This window comes from Amborella trichopoda, chromosome 7 (assembly GCF_054954075.1).
Source record: "Amborella trichopoda isolate Santa Cruz 75 chromosome 7, AtrichopodaSantaCruz75HAP2 v2.0, whole genome shotgun sequence".
NCBI classification, from domain to species: domain Eukaryota; kingdom Viridiplantae; phylum Streptophyta; class Magnoliopsida; order Amborellales; family Amborellaceae; genus Amborella; species Amborella trichopoda.
Window position 1 is genome coordinate 27,199,699 of NC_142342.1, and position 17,351 is coordinate 27,217,049.

Consider the following 17,351-nt stretch of genomic DNA (forward strand, 5'->3'; position numbering starts at 1 on the left):
CTGAGTTCGATTTGTCCCGCTTTTTTTACCATTTTATTTCTTACATTTTCATTTAGTTTAAGGCATTAAAATCGAGAGATCTTCATTGGAAGATTTGTGTGATTTTCATCATAAACAATGGCGCGAGTCCATGCACCATAGGGGGAAGGAGAGGTGAGAGAGAATGAGAGATGTGGGTAGAGGGGGATGAACCTGCCTTATGTGTGGGTTCGGGACTTGGTTGGGCGAGAGCGGTTGAGAGAGAACGAGAGAATAGATAGAGAGAGCCAGACCCGCCTAGGGCACAGGTCCATGCGTCTGGGCAAGAAGGAGAAAGAAAGAGTAAGGGAGAGTAGAGAGATGGAGTCGAATGTGTCTAAGGCACGGGTCTGTGTGTCTGAGAGAGAAGGGGAGAGAGAATGAGAGAGAAATAGAGAGGGGGAGAAGCAGGGCCCGCCCTAGGTGTGGGTTCATGGATTTAGGAGAGAGTGAGTGAGCAAAGAGAGAGAAAAAGAGAACAAAGAGAGAGAAAGAGAGAGAGAGAGAAAAGGAGGGAGCTTGGACCTGCCTTGGGTTCGAGTAGAAGAGAGAGAGAGGAAGTAAGAGAGAAAAGAGAGAGAGAGAGAGAGATAAAGAGAGAAGAGAGATGAGAGACAGTAGACCTAGAATAGGCTTGAGCCTAGATGCACCTTCAAAGGTCCCTTTGCATGCACTTTAGAGAGAGGTCTTGGCCCTTATGGGTCAAAGCTAGGGTCTAGGCTTTAGGTGTATGGGCTCATAGGAACTAGGGTAAGATATGGTGCATAGAAACTAGGGTGTATAGATACTAGAGTGTATGGTGTAGGTTAAAGTGTATGGAATAGGGTGAGGTGTAGGGAACTAAGGGGTATGGGATAAGCTATGGTGTATGGAGTAGGGGAGGGTGTAGGAAAGATAAAGTAGGGTGTAGGGTGTATGGAGTAGGATTGGGAGTTCGGAATCCTAGGGTGTATTGGAGCTAGAGTGTATGGGATATGATTGGGAGTTGGGATTCCTAGCGTGTATGTGAGCTAGAGTGTATGAGATAAGATTGGGAATTGGGAATCTTAAGGAAGTGGAATTTTGATTTTCTAGGGAGTGGTAGGTACTAAGGGCATTTTCTCTCTCTAGGAATTGTTTCTCTCTGCTCTCTCCTTGAGTTTTGGTTTTGGGATCAAAACAAAAAAAGAAGCCTAAACACTTAGAATTCTCAATCTCTTCTCATTAATTTCCAAAACTCTCAAGAGTCTTATTACAAATGACTTCACTTTGTTTATATAGAGTAACCCCAAAACATGGGTGAATACTCAAAAACCTCTAGAATTGTTATAAATTTAATGAATGAAAATATTAATCCCATTTTTGGAATTAATGACCAAAATACCCTAAGCATTTTTCATGAAATGACAAACCATCCCTCTATGAAGGGCGTTTTTCCATTGCTAGGCCTAAGGCACTTTTTCGGACATTTACGATGGCAATTCTAGTGATCAAACATCCTAGAATCGATGTTTGGATTATTATGTATGTTTTGATACTCATTGATCATCTTGGAATAGAGTTTTAAAGAAGAATCCAAGTCCATAAACTTGTGATTCTTCGCCCTCCGATTCAGCCCAATCCATGATGTTATGAGACTTCATTTTGATCACAAATTGAAGAGGATACTATAGTGATCATTTTGTGATAAATTTCGTCTATTTTGGCCTCCGTTTGAGCGCGTTTACATTTGGGAGGTCGTTGGAATCATGAAAACTACGTTTTCTCATTTCAAGATAAATTTCAAATGCTCATAACTTGCTCATTTTGGGTCCAATTAAGCCCAAATTCAGCACGAACTAGATATTGTCGATGTGCTCATTTTTTCATATGGCATGCATCATGGTGTGGCCCGAAACAAGAGAATTGTTAGAGAGAAGATGGGTTCGAAACTTGAAAATTCAGATTTTAAAAAGAGAAACATCTCATTCTTTTAGAGGTTATAGCTTAAGATTCCGATGTCGGATCATCACAAGTATGGGTTCATTGTGACTGTGCTTCGAAGAGATTCAGGTCGATATAATTTTTGTGCAAGATCGGAGGCCGAATGACAACGAATTTTGAGGTTGAAGAAGACACACTGGTGACATCTTTGGCACAAGTGGGACCAGGTTACTACTGGCTCTCTCCTTATTCGTCCCGAGGATACAAGTACGTCAAAAATAACTTATAAAAATATCAGTATGACCATTCTTGTTCATTAAAATTCATTTTTTAGGAGATGACTTAAGATACCTTAAAATTCGATTGACAGTTTCAAAATGAGCAATTTTTTGAGAATTCGTGAATTGACTTACCATACTGACCTCATAATCAATATCAGCTCTAGTGATAGTGAGATGTATAAGTCGATCAACCAATCATTGAAACTTACCAATATCTTCCAAAGCTTTGCCTAAGTCTATGTTTGCTTTATAATTTATCTCAATTGGAGTATCAATAGGTTTACACCCTATCTTGTCAGTTTCACGCAAAAGGTCTAAAAAATATTTCCTTTGGGAAATAAAAATTTCTCTATGAGAGTAAGAAACCACAATTCCAATAAAATATTTGAGTTTTACCACATCTTTAATATCAAACTTCGTATAAAGGTAATCTTTCCATTTGTTATGGCATTTGAATCACTTCTTGTTATAATAATGTCATCCACATAGATTAGGACAATAGCGTTCTTTGATTGTCTACTTTTTACAAATATGGATGAATCAACATTATTTTGAGAAAACCCTATATCAATGAGAGCTTGACTTAACTTTGCAAACCATGCCCTTGGAGAATATTTAAGCCCATATATTGCATTCTTGATCATGCAAGCCAGAGTTTTATTGCCTTCTTGAGGATGACCAGGAGGAAGTATCATGTAAACTTCTTCTTCCAAATCTCCGTGCAAGAAGGTATTTTTTACATCTAGGTGATACAAAGGTCAGTCATTGTTGGCAGCAATAGAAAGTAAAACCCTCACAGTATTCAATTTGACCACATGAGAAAAGGTTTTCTTGTAGTCAACACCATAGGTTTTGGTGAATCCCTTTGCAACAAGTCTCGTGTTGTATCCCTCAACAGTTCTATCACTTTTGTTTTCATTTTATAGACCCACTTGCATTCAAATGGTTTTTTCTCTTTAGGAAGAGTAACAATATCCCAAGTATGATTATTCTTTAAAACAACACATTCTTATTTCATAACCATCCTCCATATTGCATTTGAATTAACTTTTTCAAAGCTAGTGGGTCCTTTAGTTAAGGAAATTTTGGTAAAAAAAGCACAATATTTAGGAGACAATTTCTTAAAATCCATATGTTTTTAATGGGGTAATGAATTTTGTGATTGCTTTTATTGACATGATATGCATAGTAATCCTTTAAACCAGAGGAGGTTAACTAATATGATTAGATCGTCTTGGCTGAAAGTCTTGAGAAATTATTTCCCCTTGATATTTATTTGATTGAACCTCCACATTGGAGTATTGTTGTGTATCAAGAATGGATTCTTGAGGTATTTCCTGATTAGGTGTAGTACTCTTAATGATTTCGACTATGGAATTAAGACAATCAATTTTTTAGAGATATTGGGTAGAAGTTGTCTTGCTAATATCCCCTTGAAACTTATTAGTTCGAAAATAAGGAATTTGTTCATTGAATTCAACATTTCATGAGACATATATTCGCCTGGTTTTTGGGTCATGCTGTTTGTCACACTTTTTGTTAGGTGAATATCCAATGAGTATGCATTTAATGGATCATTTAGCAAGTTTGTCTCAATGATTTTTTGATAAATGCATAAAGCATGCACAACTAAAATATCTTTAAATGATCAACAGAGCAACCATGCCACATTTCATAGGAACTTCTATTATCCAAGATTCTAATTGGCATTCAATTTATAAGATGGCTAGCAATAAAAAAAAACTCAGACCAGTATGATTTAGGGACATTCATTTGAAAAAGTAAGGCAGGTGTTCCTTTAAGAAGATGCATGTTTTTCCTCTCGGCAATTTCATTTTGCAGAGGAGTTTCTATGTATGACATCTGATGAATGATCCCATGATCTATCAAATATGAAGAAAAAGATTTATTTGTATACTCTATGCCATTATCAGTTCTAAAAATTTCCACCCTAGCATAAAATTATTTTTTTATCATAGCATGAAATTCTTAAAGGCAATGAAGACATCACTCTTGAATTTCAATAGATAAATCTAAATATAATGAGTTTTATCATCGATAAAGGAAAGAACATATCTAAAACAAGGAAAAGAATCCATTGGAGCAAGTCCACATAAGTCCAAATGAATGATATCAAATTTATTTTTACTGATTCTATCATAATTTTTAAATAGAAAGACGGTTTGTTTAGCATAACGACATACCTCACAAGATGCAAAGGATGCATCAATATTAGAGACTACCTGCTTCAAAATTCTATCATATGAATGTCCCAATCTGCAATGCCATGTACTATCCTCGGATTGCACTTTTCTTGTAAAATTCTTGCTTTTTTTTTTAAGGTTTGATGCAATAGGTACAACCTATTTGATTGGTTGTCCTCACTAATTTTCTTCCAAGATACCCGATCCTAAAAGAAAACACTGTTAGCAGAAAAAATAGGCAAGCAATTAAAGGTTTTTGTGATTTGACTAACTGATAAAATATTTGAAGGGAAAGAAGGACTATATAAAATTTCAAATGGCTTATCCTTAGAAAAAAAAATTTATATTTCCTACTCTACAAACTGGTACTATAGTTCTTGCCCAATGACACATGATTCCTTGAAGACATCTTCAAACCCTTCGAGTCATTCACAATGGCCAGTCATATGATCTGTAGCTCCAGTATGAACAACCCAAGTATGACAATTAGTAGGGGATAGGTGAGCAGAAGTATAGGAAGGAAATTTCAGAAGCCACTAAGATTTGACTTTTAATGGCTTCATACTCAGGAGCAAGGTTTACCAACATAGCAAAAGTTTTACGGTGTTCCACTTCTCCTATTCTGCTATATATATCAACAATTATTGGTGGAGTATATTGGGACAACTTATCCCACATCCTCTAAGCATTTTAATGTACTCACTAAATGGCTTTCTTTATTGTTTAAATTGATATATATCTTGCTTGAGTTGAAAAATCCTAGTTGCATTTTTTCTTTCTCCATAAATCTCTTTAAGAGACCTCCATAAATCTTCAACAATAGGCTAGAAATACATCCCATCGTGGTTCCATTGAGTTTATAAGCCACAACCTGATGAGGTCATCCCCAGACTCCCACTCTTCATAAGTAGGATCATCGGGTTTTGGGGCTGCTCTTTTCCCATTTACAAAACCTAACTTACATTTGCTGTCGAGATACATGGTTGCATCTCTAGACCAAGTTTCATAATTGGTTCCGTTAAGAAACATGCGAGTAGTTTTCAGATTTGGGTTGTTGCCCCTCATGCATTACAATGTCCGAATCAGAATTTTGATCCCCATTTAGATGAAAAGGCTTAGAGATTACTTAATTTAAGGTAAAGATTACCTAGTTTCAAGAACGATTGCGTGGGTCAAGACTGTAGACAGCAAACACCTATGCAGCTACCTAAGAATTCACATAGCTTCTATATTGCCTTGCTGCCTGTAGCCAAGTAAACGACAAAGTTTCAAGAACGATTGCGTGGGTCATGACTGTAGACAGCAAACACCTATGCAGCTACCTAAGAATTCACGTAGCTTCTATATTGCCTTGCTGCCTGTAGCCAAGTAAAAACCACACACTGTTGCAAACGGAAGTGTTGCAAAGGACCACAAGTTGTTGCAAACGCTGCTGCAAACTGCTGCAAGGGCCACACGCTGCTGCAAACTGTAGCAAAGGGCCACATGTTGTTGCAAACTGCTGTAACCAAACTGCCACAAAGGGCCACACGCTAATGCAAACTATTGCAAAGGACCACCCATTGCTACAACGAAGGGCCACACGCTGCTACAACAAAGGGCCACACGCTGCCGCAACCAAAGGCCACACGCGACTGCAACAAACGCCACACACTGCTGGAGAAGGAGAGAAGAAGATAGCAGTTGCAGTTTTTGTAGAAAGATCTGAAAACTGATCAATGCTTTGATACGTGGCTCGACCTCTTGGACACAGCTTTTACGTGGCTCCATCTCTTGGACTTACATCTACTGTTGAAAGGCTATTCAATTGTGTCCATTATTTCATTCACCCAATATTAAATAGAAGATACAAGATTACAATAAAATAGAAACGGATTCTCCAAATATCTCTTAAATGTCTTGAAGATAATCTTCACATTTAGTACCTAAAATATGAATTTGGGTCCATGTATAATCTGTGTATCATATTTGAGTAGCTAGTTGTACACGGTTACAACTAGCTGTACACGATTTTCATTTCAACATATGGTTTCAGAGGAGCTCACATTGGTGCTTCCTAACCATGGCAATTGCCCAACAAGATGTAGAGAGAGAGAGAGGAGAGAGAAAGAGGGGGTCTGGTTACACCTATAATGGTATGAATATTGGGAACAATCAAACCAGATCAAATGCACCATCATATGCGCCACCTTTTTGTTGGCATAACAAAACGTGGTTGTGAAGTTAAAAAAAAATAAAAAATAAAAAATAAAATAAAATAAAATAAAATGAGGGCCAACAAGTCCATGCAATAGAAAAATGGATTATCTACAAAAAGACTATTTATCTTATGTACATTGAAGTCGATATCATACTTGTCTCTTACAGTTCAAAATGGGTTATTGTAAGAGTGCCAAAGAAATATGCAAAAAATACCATAAAAATTTTTCGGACTTCATGATTTATTCCAAGCCATTCAATTTGACATCTAATGAAGGAAAATGATTGTGACCTCCAAGTACAAAAAATAAATGACATCTTTATAAATAATCTTTTAAAAAAACAAAAAAAAATACAAAAAAATGTGAAATTGAAAATTCGGAAAGAGAGAGGTTTGGAGTGAAAAATAAGAGCCGGGTTGGAGGTTTAGTGACAAAGAAGGGGGAATACCCTTGGACATTTATATTCCAAGGGTTTGCCTCTACCGGACCCCACCCTTCTCAGTCTTTCTTCTGACTTGTTACAAGGGTCTCTCTAGCATAGAGAAAGGGAGAAAGAGAGGGTTCTCTCCCAGTGAGCGAAAGAGAGTGAGCAAAGAGCGAGAGATCTACCGGGCTGGTTGTAGATACTCAGGTTGGGATGTAACAAACAGGACTTATGTATGAGAAAAATGAAGTGGGGCGAAGACGAGGACAATGAAGTTCGCATGACGAGGCCAGGTAAAACATGGAGTCTTTTCTCCACTGTCTTTTGTCCGGCAAAGAAAGACAGTAGAGAAATGTTGTTTGGAAAGTTTTGATTCCGTGGGTTTTGAGGAAGCAAATTTTACCAATTTGAGCTTCAAACGCGGTAGAGTGGACCAACATTTGTCTTTTGAAGAACACTCGCTCAATCAAACAAGCGCGTAGTGTTACTATTGCCAAAACTAGAGGTGAAAATGAGCCGGGGGCCCCAGATCAGTGTAAAAAACAAGGGCTTTGGCGACAAACGTGGCCCGTGAACCTGAGCCAGGATAGACCCAGCTCTTATATTTCCATTTTTTATGCATTGATTTCTTTTCATTTTACCTAGACCGGCCCTCAGCGGAATAGGGCCACGCTAAGGCCACAGCTGGCCCGCCCAGCTCCCCGCTGCTGGGACTAGCGAAAACCTCTTGGAACTAGGACCATAAGTAATCCTAAGAAAATTACCCAGGTCCCCTGGTACACATGGAAACCACCTGGTGCGATGCTATGGTAGCAATAAAAAAATAAAAACCAAAATCTCACTATTCCTTCAAAATTGATTAACAAAGAGAACAACTTACACAGGGTGAGAGCGATTCGCTGCCTATTAACTCAACTCAAAGACCAATTCCATGGAATCATTCTCTATAAGTAAAATGAATCCCATGAAACTGTACTCTAGAAGTAAAATGATTATTTTCAATAACTTTATCTCGAGATATTTGGGGCGTCAATATTCTCTGTTCTTTCATTCATTCATTTCCTCTTATTTTGCAGGCCCATATGTAATTATTTCCGCAGAGCCCAATTTACGCAGCTTCTTTGTGAGAGCGACAGGGTCCATTTCGCCCACAACTGTAATTTTCTGCTCCTTTAAGTCCACAACAATGGAATCAATCCCTGCAGGTAAAAAAAAAAACAAATCAATATAACTATTTTATGGTGAAAATTTAAATATGAAATTAAAAAATAATTAATAGTACGTTTGGTCACTTGTTGAAGTGTACCGAAGATCGGCCTCCATTAGGGAACACGTCCCCTAAGAAGCCATGTGTCCAGCACAGGGCTATAAAAAAAAAAATTACAAAATTTTTAAAATTTTTCAGTTTTTGACTTTTTAATACCCAGAATTGTCACACATCTCGGGGATACTCAGCCTTGCGAATAACTCAGCCAGTCCCAATCAAATATTAAATATAACAAGTGTTGCATAGAGTGATATATTATCATCATTTTATTTTAGGAAAATGAGAAAATGAAAACCAAAATTGCGATTAAAAATTACCATATAATTCGGCTACAGTCCCCATAGCTTTTTGCTTTGTTGCCTCATCAGTCATGGCGAACACTCTCACTATCAATTTCTTCTGTTCATAACAACACAATAAAAATAAAGTTTTCATTCTCTAAACCACATAGTGCGGCACAAAAAAACTAAATAATGTCGGCCAAAGTCCTGTAACTCGCTCCAGCTCGGGACTCGGGCCCTGCCCAAGCCAAGGCAGTCGGACGAATGGCCACAGTCCTGTAACTCGGCTCCAGGTCAGGACTCAGGCCGCGCCCAAGCCAAGGAAGTCGGCCGAGTCCAACCTACGGAGTCCAAATCCGAGTAGTATATAGGGTAAAAAATAAATAAATAAATATATATAATAATAAAGGAAAAACCTAAACAAGCTGAAATGTTTTGTCCCTGCCGGGGACTTGCTATATCTATGGTGGTTTATTGAATGGACCTGCAACGGATGCAGCGGATGAAGCGTCGTCTGTTGCGGTCCCGTATAATTTTTTAACCGCTACAAATGTAGTATGTCCGCGACAGAACCATCACAGACATGCTAGGTGAATCGAAAAACGCATGCCACCCGATTTTTTTGAACGAGCCAGAAGAAAAAAAATTAGATAAATAGTAAATTAAACTAAACTAATACTAATATTAGAAGTCTAAATAAGATGGAAAAACATATGTAAAATATGGATTAAAAAAAATTGATTTCAAGCTGGAGATATCTTAGAAATATCCAAAAAAGAAAAATATAAATTAGAGGCTTTTTCAACATCAAAACACCTTTCTTCCATGGATTCTTGATGTGCATATTTACTTCTACATTTTAAGGTTGCAACTTTATATAAACTTTTTGTTAGTATTCACTACAAATGGGACCCAAATTAAAAAAATAAAAAACAGTAAAACAAAGTCAATATTTTTTTTATAATATGCTGCTCCTCTGGCAAAATTTACAGCAATTCATGCTATGTTTACATCAAACAGGTCATGAAACTCAGATTCATAACAGTAAGGAATTTAAATTTGAACGATGCAGCCATCAAGAAAATGGCTAAGGAAAATCTTTCTGGGGAATTCAAAATAGAGAAAAATACCTGTTTCATCATTACTAAAATGCAGACCTGATTTCATGGAAAATTTTGCAATTAAAAAGAAAAACTGCCCAAGAGAAATATGCAATTTCCTTTTTCTTGGACCATAAATTGCCCCAGAGAAGAATCTTAGAATTGAAAATGAAAGGATTACTAAACCTTCACCTGATCCAATACAACTCAAATCAAGACGAAAAAAAAAAGGGATCAAGGAAACTGCTGAAATCGATAAAAAAAAAAAATTAAAAGTAAATTAAATAATCAAAGGAAACCTCACCTGAGCCATGACCAAGATTCGCAACAAACAAATCGGCAATTTATATATAACGAAGTTGATAAGGCCAATAATGCTTTCAGATTTGTAGCTCAGCAAACTTGTTGAGCAAGAATTGTAGAGTAGTAAAGTATTTATAGAGGGGCTTTGGTTATGAAAACTACACATTTTTGGTAGACACACCCTGTACAACGTTGGTGTCATTTGTAAAGTTGGGTGTTATTATTAAAATTCAAGATGTAGAAGCTAGAGCTGCTTTTTGTGATGCCTTTGAAAAGGAAAAAGTTTATATTGTGCCAAGGCTCTAACTAAACAATAAATTAGAGCCCACATCAAAAATTTCGGAATAAGCTTTTTAAAGTTCAAATATTTTAAAATTGATCATCTCTTCATCAAGAAGCATGGATATGAGAAAAAAATGAATTTCAAGTTTTATAAATAATGCATCTTATAATACAGTTATAGACCGTCAATTTTTAATATTTTCAAGTTTTTATAGATTTGCTCAACCTATACTATTTTGAAAGCTTTAAATTTTTATAATTAAAAATAATAATATATTTTAAGGCTGTCACAAAGATTTCCGATCTTTGAAACCACATTTGTTGATACTATTTGAAAGTACGGTGTACTTTGATTGTTTAGAACCTCAACTCCATTGAAACCGCATCCCTTTGAAAAAAGAAGCTTTCTTGCTGCCTAAGCTTTCTTCCTGCGTTACTACCCTCATATATTTTTCAAAAATATGTATATTCATCTCCTTATAATTGTAATTCTAATTCAATTAAAATTCAAGATGCAAAACCTAGAGCCTGCCCTTTGTGATATCTTTGAAAAGGAAGCTTTCTTGCTGCCTAAGCTTCCTTCCCGAGCGCTACCGCCCTCAAATATTTTTCAAAGGAAAAAAATTATATATAGCCAAGGCTCTAAACAATCAAATTAGAGCGCACCTCTAAAATTTTATTAGAAGAAGTTATTTTGATGCCCAGATATCCTCAAATTGATCATCTTGACATCAAGATTCATGAACAAGAGAAAAAAATGGATTTCGAGTTTTGGAACTAATGCATCTTGAAATGCATTTTGGACCGTCAATTTTTAAGTTTTCATAGATCTACTCGATCTACACTATTTTTAAAGCTTTGAATTTAATAATTAGAGATAAAAATATATTTTGCAGCTATCACAATGATTTTAAGTATTGAACCTGCATTTCTCGATACTATTTAAAGGTGCGCTCTACTTTGATTGTTTAGAGCCTCCGCTCTATACAAACCACACCGGTTTTCAAAAGAACAATTGTTTCATACGGACTGGACCACATTTCTACAATATGCAGTCTAGAGGTATAACGCATCCATCTTAAAAAATGGATGCAAATAGGTGGTCCATCTAAAAATAACTATAATTAATAGTCCAATAATTGTTATTTCTAGTTAAATTTTTTTTTTTTTTCATATTCATGATCTCCATGTTAACGATTTTGCAGTCTCTAAAAATTAGGATGAAATTATATTTAAAACATATATTTATTGTCAAGCCTATATATCTAGGGCTAACCGTGTCTTTTTAAAAAACATTTATATTCTTCTCTTTATTATTATTATTATTATTATTACTATTACTATTATTATTATTATTATCATTATCATTATCATTATCATTATCATTATCATTATCATTATCATTATCATTATTATTATCATCATTATTATTATCATCATCATCATCATTATTATTATTATTAATCTAATAGGTCTGACCTTGCCTGGATCAAGATTTTCAAGTTATTATGTATTATATTCAATTTAGACCAATTTTTTAGCTTAAAATTTTGTAAGAGTAGAAATAAATTTTCAACCTATAATAAATATTTTCGACACTAGAACCATATGTTTACCTTATTTTCACGCCTTACATAAAAAACACCTTTTGAAATAAGTAAAACTTTGCCCTTGTTTTTATCATCATCACACCCAGGAAACGAAGCGATAAGGCAAAGTTGATGTTTTGGGTCAGTATAGGGAGTGGTTTGAAGTTGCGACTTTAAACAATCGAATGAAGGCACACCTTTAAATTTTATTATAAATGTAATTTTGGTATCAAAAGTTTTAGGGTGGCCCGATTATTTTCATCTCTAATCATAGAATTTTAAATTTTAAAAACAGTTCAAATCAAATAGATCTATGAACACATGAAAATATTAAAAACTAAACGATCTAAATAATTTGTTACAAAATAAATTAATTTTGAAACTCAAAATCTTGTTATTCGATTCTAGAATCGAATGATGCTTTTAGTGGTGACTATATAGAACAGTTAGAAAAGAAGCAGTGACAAGAACATGAAGTATCTTATTCAATAAGAAACAGTAAACATAAGCATGTGACGCGCCTGACACAACTCGTAAGGAATGACATACCCCCACACGTTTTATTATAGTGAGCGCGTAGAGAAAGTTGACTCAGACAATTTTCATTTGTACTTTTGAATCATGATGTAGTCCTGCTTGACACTACAAATAATAAAACCAAGAACTTTGAGCATGGTAAACCTCACTTTATGCTACATTTCCCTAGCTATCTTTGACCGAGATTCAACGACTTTGAACGACTTTAGTCATTAGGGGTGGCAATGGGCCGGACTTGAATAGCTTTAGAGTTCAAAATTTGGATCCGTACCTAGACTTGTTGGGTCCTGAGTCTGGTTAGATCCATTGCCACATTTTGATTATGACTTTTTTTTTTTTTTTTTTTTTTTTTTTTGCCATCATATATCCTATGACTATGAGCTTCTTTTTTTTTTTTTACCAATAATATTGTAATATTATTAATATTGTGACAATATGAATACCTAACTTGTACCTAAAGACACATGATTGCCAACATATACCCTATGACTACAAGTATGAGTCGAGCATATCTATCGGGTTTTGAGTCTAGTCGGGCCCATTGCCACCCCTAATAGTCACCAATTTTTTCGATAAATTTACTTATGTTGAAAGGAAATGTATATGAGAAGACTACTTACTTTTTATATAAGAAAATCACATTCATTATTGACCATTGCATGTGAATTCAGTTGGCTGGTCTTGTGTAATTGATCGGGTACAAAATCCAAAATACAATTCTTAAAAGTTGTAATACATTTCAATCAGTCGGATTTCAAAATGCATAGGGTCTTTTATGCTCTATGTTATAGCATTTGCGTCACCATTTTGCAATGGTGGCCAGCTTCTTTCTATGGACAACCCGTTAATGGATTTCTTTTTTTAATAAGGTTACGAGAATGTCATTAGATACTCATATAAGCAAAACAAGAAAGAAAGTAAAATCAAAGAGAGACAATGTTTTTATTAATTATCAAGGTGCTCCAATTTGGTGAGCTTGTAAGCTCCTCATATAAACCTGCACAAAGGGAGACCCCATCTATCGCGCATATCCTAGATCTCAAACCTATAACAACTTCCAAGGGATTCATTCTTATACCATTTTGTAGCATTTAGCAGATCACATATAACCATTGACCCTAATTGTTCAGCTTCTATTATTGCAACCTTTGTAAGATCCCAAAAATATTCATATTATTAGTTGTACTTAAACCACAAGGACCCCAGAAAGAAACTAGAATTTTCCCACATAGTCTCTAATCACAATACCAATAGTAAGGCCAGAATTACCATATAACTACTATCAAAATTGAGCTTAATAATATTAGCCAATGGATAGCTCATGCACAACCAAATCTCCATTTTAGAACTCCCTATTTACGCTCCAATCTGCATCGATCTCTAGGATGAGATCAACTCAAATATTTGCAAAAACATTTAATGAAAAATAGACAAAGTGGGGTCGCTTGAATTATGGGCACAGAAACGGCATGGATCTATTCAGATCCGATTCTTTCCCATGTCCACTAGTAGTGTCAGCTTCCAAATCTATGTAAATTGCTTTAAAAACATTTTGAAATGTTACGAACTAAGAAATAACACAAAATAAACTAAATTAAATTGGGAAAGTGACACTTACCTTCTAAGGACCCAGAACTCGGACTTTCATGTTTGGATCAAGCCGATCTTCTGATTTGTGCTACCATCTCCTTTTTTGGATGTCTTACGCTTGCTGAAATTGGTAGACCAATATGTCTTTCACTAAATTTAGGGTTCCTAAGGCAGGGGGAAAAGATCGGGATTTTGGTTTACCTAGGCTTCTTGGGCTTGGAAGAGGATTTCCTTGGTTTTCTAAAGTTTTGGAGTTCTTCTAAGGAAAAATCCGATTTTTGGGATTTGTGGTTTTTTTTGGGATTTTTCGGTAGTTTTCCTAATTCTCTAGGAATTTCCTAAGGCTTTTTCCTATTTTTGAGTATTTTTTTCTAATTTTTGGATTTTTTCCTATTTTCTAATGTTCTTCAGATTTTCTAATATGTTTTTGGTCTATTTTGATGAGTGTATTTATAGCTTTGAGCTAGGGTTAGGGTTGAACTTGTTCAACCTAATCTCCTAACTCAATTAGGGTAAGAATTAGGGGTCTTTTTCGTAATTTTTCTGAAATTTTTTGAAGCTAAAATGAAAAAACTTAACAAATCGGGCCGCACTTCAGCCCAATCGACAGCATGACTAATGTGATGCACGAAGCCTCCTACGGCTCGCATGACCCGTAACGCCTCGCGGGGGTCGCATCAGATTCATTTATAGGGATATTTTGGTCATTTTAGGCTTGATATTTTCGAGGCCTATATTTTTTGTTCCTTAGGTCTGATTCCAGTGATTCTTTGATAGTTGGAAAGCTCTCAAGGTCTACTACGGTTTAGGATAGTATTTGGGTAGGTTTGAGACAATTCTACTAGGTCTAGGTTGTCTATGATCTATCAAGGTTTCTATGGTCTTTTGGACTCAAAATCAAGGTTTTTAGGAATTCCCTTAGCCAAATTTCAAAGAGGTGTTTACAGTTGCCCCTCTTTGGCATTCATCTAGGGCACTAAGTGAATGGCGAAGAAGTAGACACCTGAAACAAGATGAGAAGGAAAATTTTTCTCATGGATCATTCTTTTGAATAACCAAACCCTTTAGGTCGGCTGTATGCCGGTGGATGCTTTTGATCTCTAAGACATCCAACTGGCATTTCTATCTTTTAGTCAGTGGGGTTGAGGGGTATCCGACAATTGGGGTCCAAGTGACAGTCAACAAGAACCATGCTATTTTGAGTCGATGGCACTCTTTGTTTCAATCACCCGAGTGCCACCTGGGACACTAGTGTAGTCATCATTGATGTTAGACCTTTTTCTTGGGGTTTGAATAACTAATCGAATGAAATTTTGGTTTAGAATAATTGATGGAATGATGAATTCCTGGTTACTTGAACATCTTATTCATCTTTGATTTTAATTATTAGGATCACATGTTCATTTTTGGGAACGTATGGGTTGGTTTTTCTTTCTTAAGGGTTTGCAAGCACGGCAATTCGAGATTTGGTGGAGGTAGAAACATCATATCCATGCCTCCTTGAAACTCTTTCATTTTTTAAAATATTTTAGAATGTTTTGAAGACTGTTAGGATTTTGAAACAGATATAGAGTTTCGGGCTACTTTTTAACCAAATAAATTAAGGTTTTTGAAAACTTCACAAACATGTAGGGGAAATTTTGAAGATAGGTTAGAATTTTGAAAAACTTGATGTTGGTGCTTGTGCAACCAAGGAGCCCTCTAAGTAGTTTTATGTCATGCAGTGATGGACGTTCATTTACTTACCCTAACTCCTTTGCGTTGCATGGGTTTGACATTGAATTAATATCTTGTACTCAGTCTATTTATCGTCATATGGGTTAGATATCTTTCTATCTCGGCTCTTTTACGTCGCACGAGTTTGATGCTTTGATTGACATTTTCCCAATTGTTTCACATCGTATGAGTTGGACGTCCTTCGACGGAATTCCCCATTGTTTTATGTCACATGGGAGAGACATCTTCAACTAGATTTGGTGAGCCATTTCAGCTCGCCTCACCTCGGAGTTCTGTGACTTCGAAAATGACCAACGAAAAGATATATGAGAACCTTTGATGTGTTGGTCACAATGGAGGACTTGCTCTGACTACTGTGGGCTTCTTTAGAAAGAGATTGCACTCTCTTTTGAGTGTCTGATCTATTATTCTCATTTTTCCCCCAGTCTTGGGATAATTTTTCCCGTAACCTATTTTTCTGGGACCCTTCTTCTTCTTATTTTTGATCTTTTCTTTTTTCAGTGGGTATTGAATCCACCACCCTACATTTTTCTTTATTTTTTAAGTTTTTTCTGATTTTTCCCTTTATTTTTTAAGTTTTTCTGCTTTTTCCCTTTATCCCCCCTCCCCTCTTATTTTTTTTGTTTTTGTCCGTACATGTACAGACACACTCAACACACAGCGACACACTCAACATGCAGCGTGTAAGGCGTGTCTTTTGGGGCTTTTTAAGCATGTGGTAGGTGGGCTTCCCCCCATTTCAAAATTTTCTCTTCTTCTCTCATCCCTTTGAAAATTTTGAAAAAGTGACCCTATTTCTCCTTGACCTTAGAGATCATTTTTAGGTACACCTTTCGCCTTTTTCCCATAGATCGGATTCTTTGAGCCTTCTTTTCTTTAAATCTGCTCTTTGCAATGGCGGATCTAGAGGAATGGCAGGTTGGAGACCCACATGTCTCGCACTCGAATGGAGTGCCCCAGGTACGCGTCTTCTTACTTTCTAATGCTTTTCTAATCATTTTTGTTCCCTTTTTTTTTTTTTAAATGTATTTCCCTGGGTTGTTAGTCATCATGTGTAGGAAAACTTAGATCTTGGGCATTCATTGTATGAAACTTGTTCATTCTGAATATAAACTCTTATGAAAACTTGCATATCAAGTATTTGATAGCATGTTTCAATGAACCTTTTTGCCTCTTTTAGCCATGCACTGACCATAAAAGTTGTTCATTTTAACATTTTGAGTATGTATGTCTGATCTTGATGTATGAAACTATCCATTTGCACTTCCTTGATTAGGGTGTCGTTTTCGTCACGACTTATAGGGTCATGCAAGTAGGCATTTTCATAATTTGCTTTTTCTGTCGTAATTGACTGATTTTTTCCTTCCAAGACTACATTATGATTATTTCTCACGCTGAATTCATGTTCTTTAATGTTTGGAGAATTTTGAGCGTGTTTGTTATTTTTTTCATCTTGTGAAATAGGCTTCCTGCTATGATTTTGTATGTGAAAATCCTTGTAGGGGAGACTCCATCACATGATGCTATGACCCATAAATAATATAAAAAATAACCAAATTGCCCCTACTTCAAGGCTAGGGCAAATGTCTCCCTAAGATGATCTTGGGAGTGCACTTTCTTTATTTTTTTTCTTTC

At 35.9% G+C, this 17,351-nt stretch overlaps 1 protein-coding gene across 1 annotated transcript; it reads right to left on the reverse strand.

The window, feature by feature from the left end:
• Window positions 1-7,854: 7,854 nt before the first annotated feature.
• Window positions 7,855-10,161, reverse strand: LOC18432819 (uncharacterized). Its single transcript, XM_006842920.4, has 3 exons — window positions 9,983-10,161; window positions 8,615-8,696; window positions 7,855-8,229 (listed from the first exon to the last, which is right to left on the reverse strand). Exons 1-3 carry the CDS (start codon window positions 10,145-10,147, stop codon window positions 8,096-8,098), a joined length of 381 nt encoding a protein of 126 aa, XP_006842983.3. The 5' UTR covers window positions 10,148-10,161; the 3' UTR covers window positions 7,855-8,095.
• Between the last annotated feature and the right edge of the window lie 7,190 nt (window positions 10,162-17,351).

Bases quoted from the DNA above. Each gene is read 5' to 3' on its own strand.
- LOC18432819 (XM_006842920.4), bottom strand. From the start codon at position 10,147: ATGTGTAGTTTTCATAACCAAAGCCCCTCTATAAATACTTTACTACTC. The intron at 8,697-9,982 runs GTGAGGTTTCCT...TGTTATGAACAG, and splicing joins GAATCTTGGTCATGGCTCAG to AAGAAATTGATAGTGAGAGT. The intron at 8,230-8,614 runs GTAATTTTTAAT...TTTTACCTGCAG, and splicing joins GACTGTAGCCGAATTATATG to GGATTGATTCCATTGTTGTG.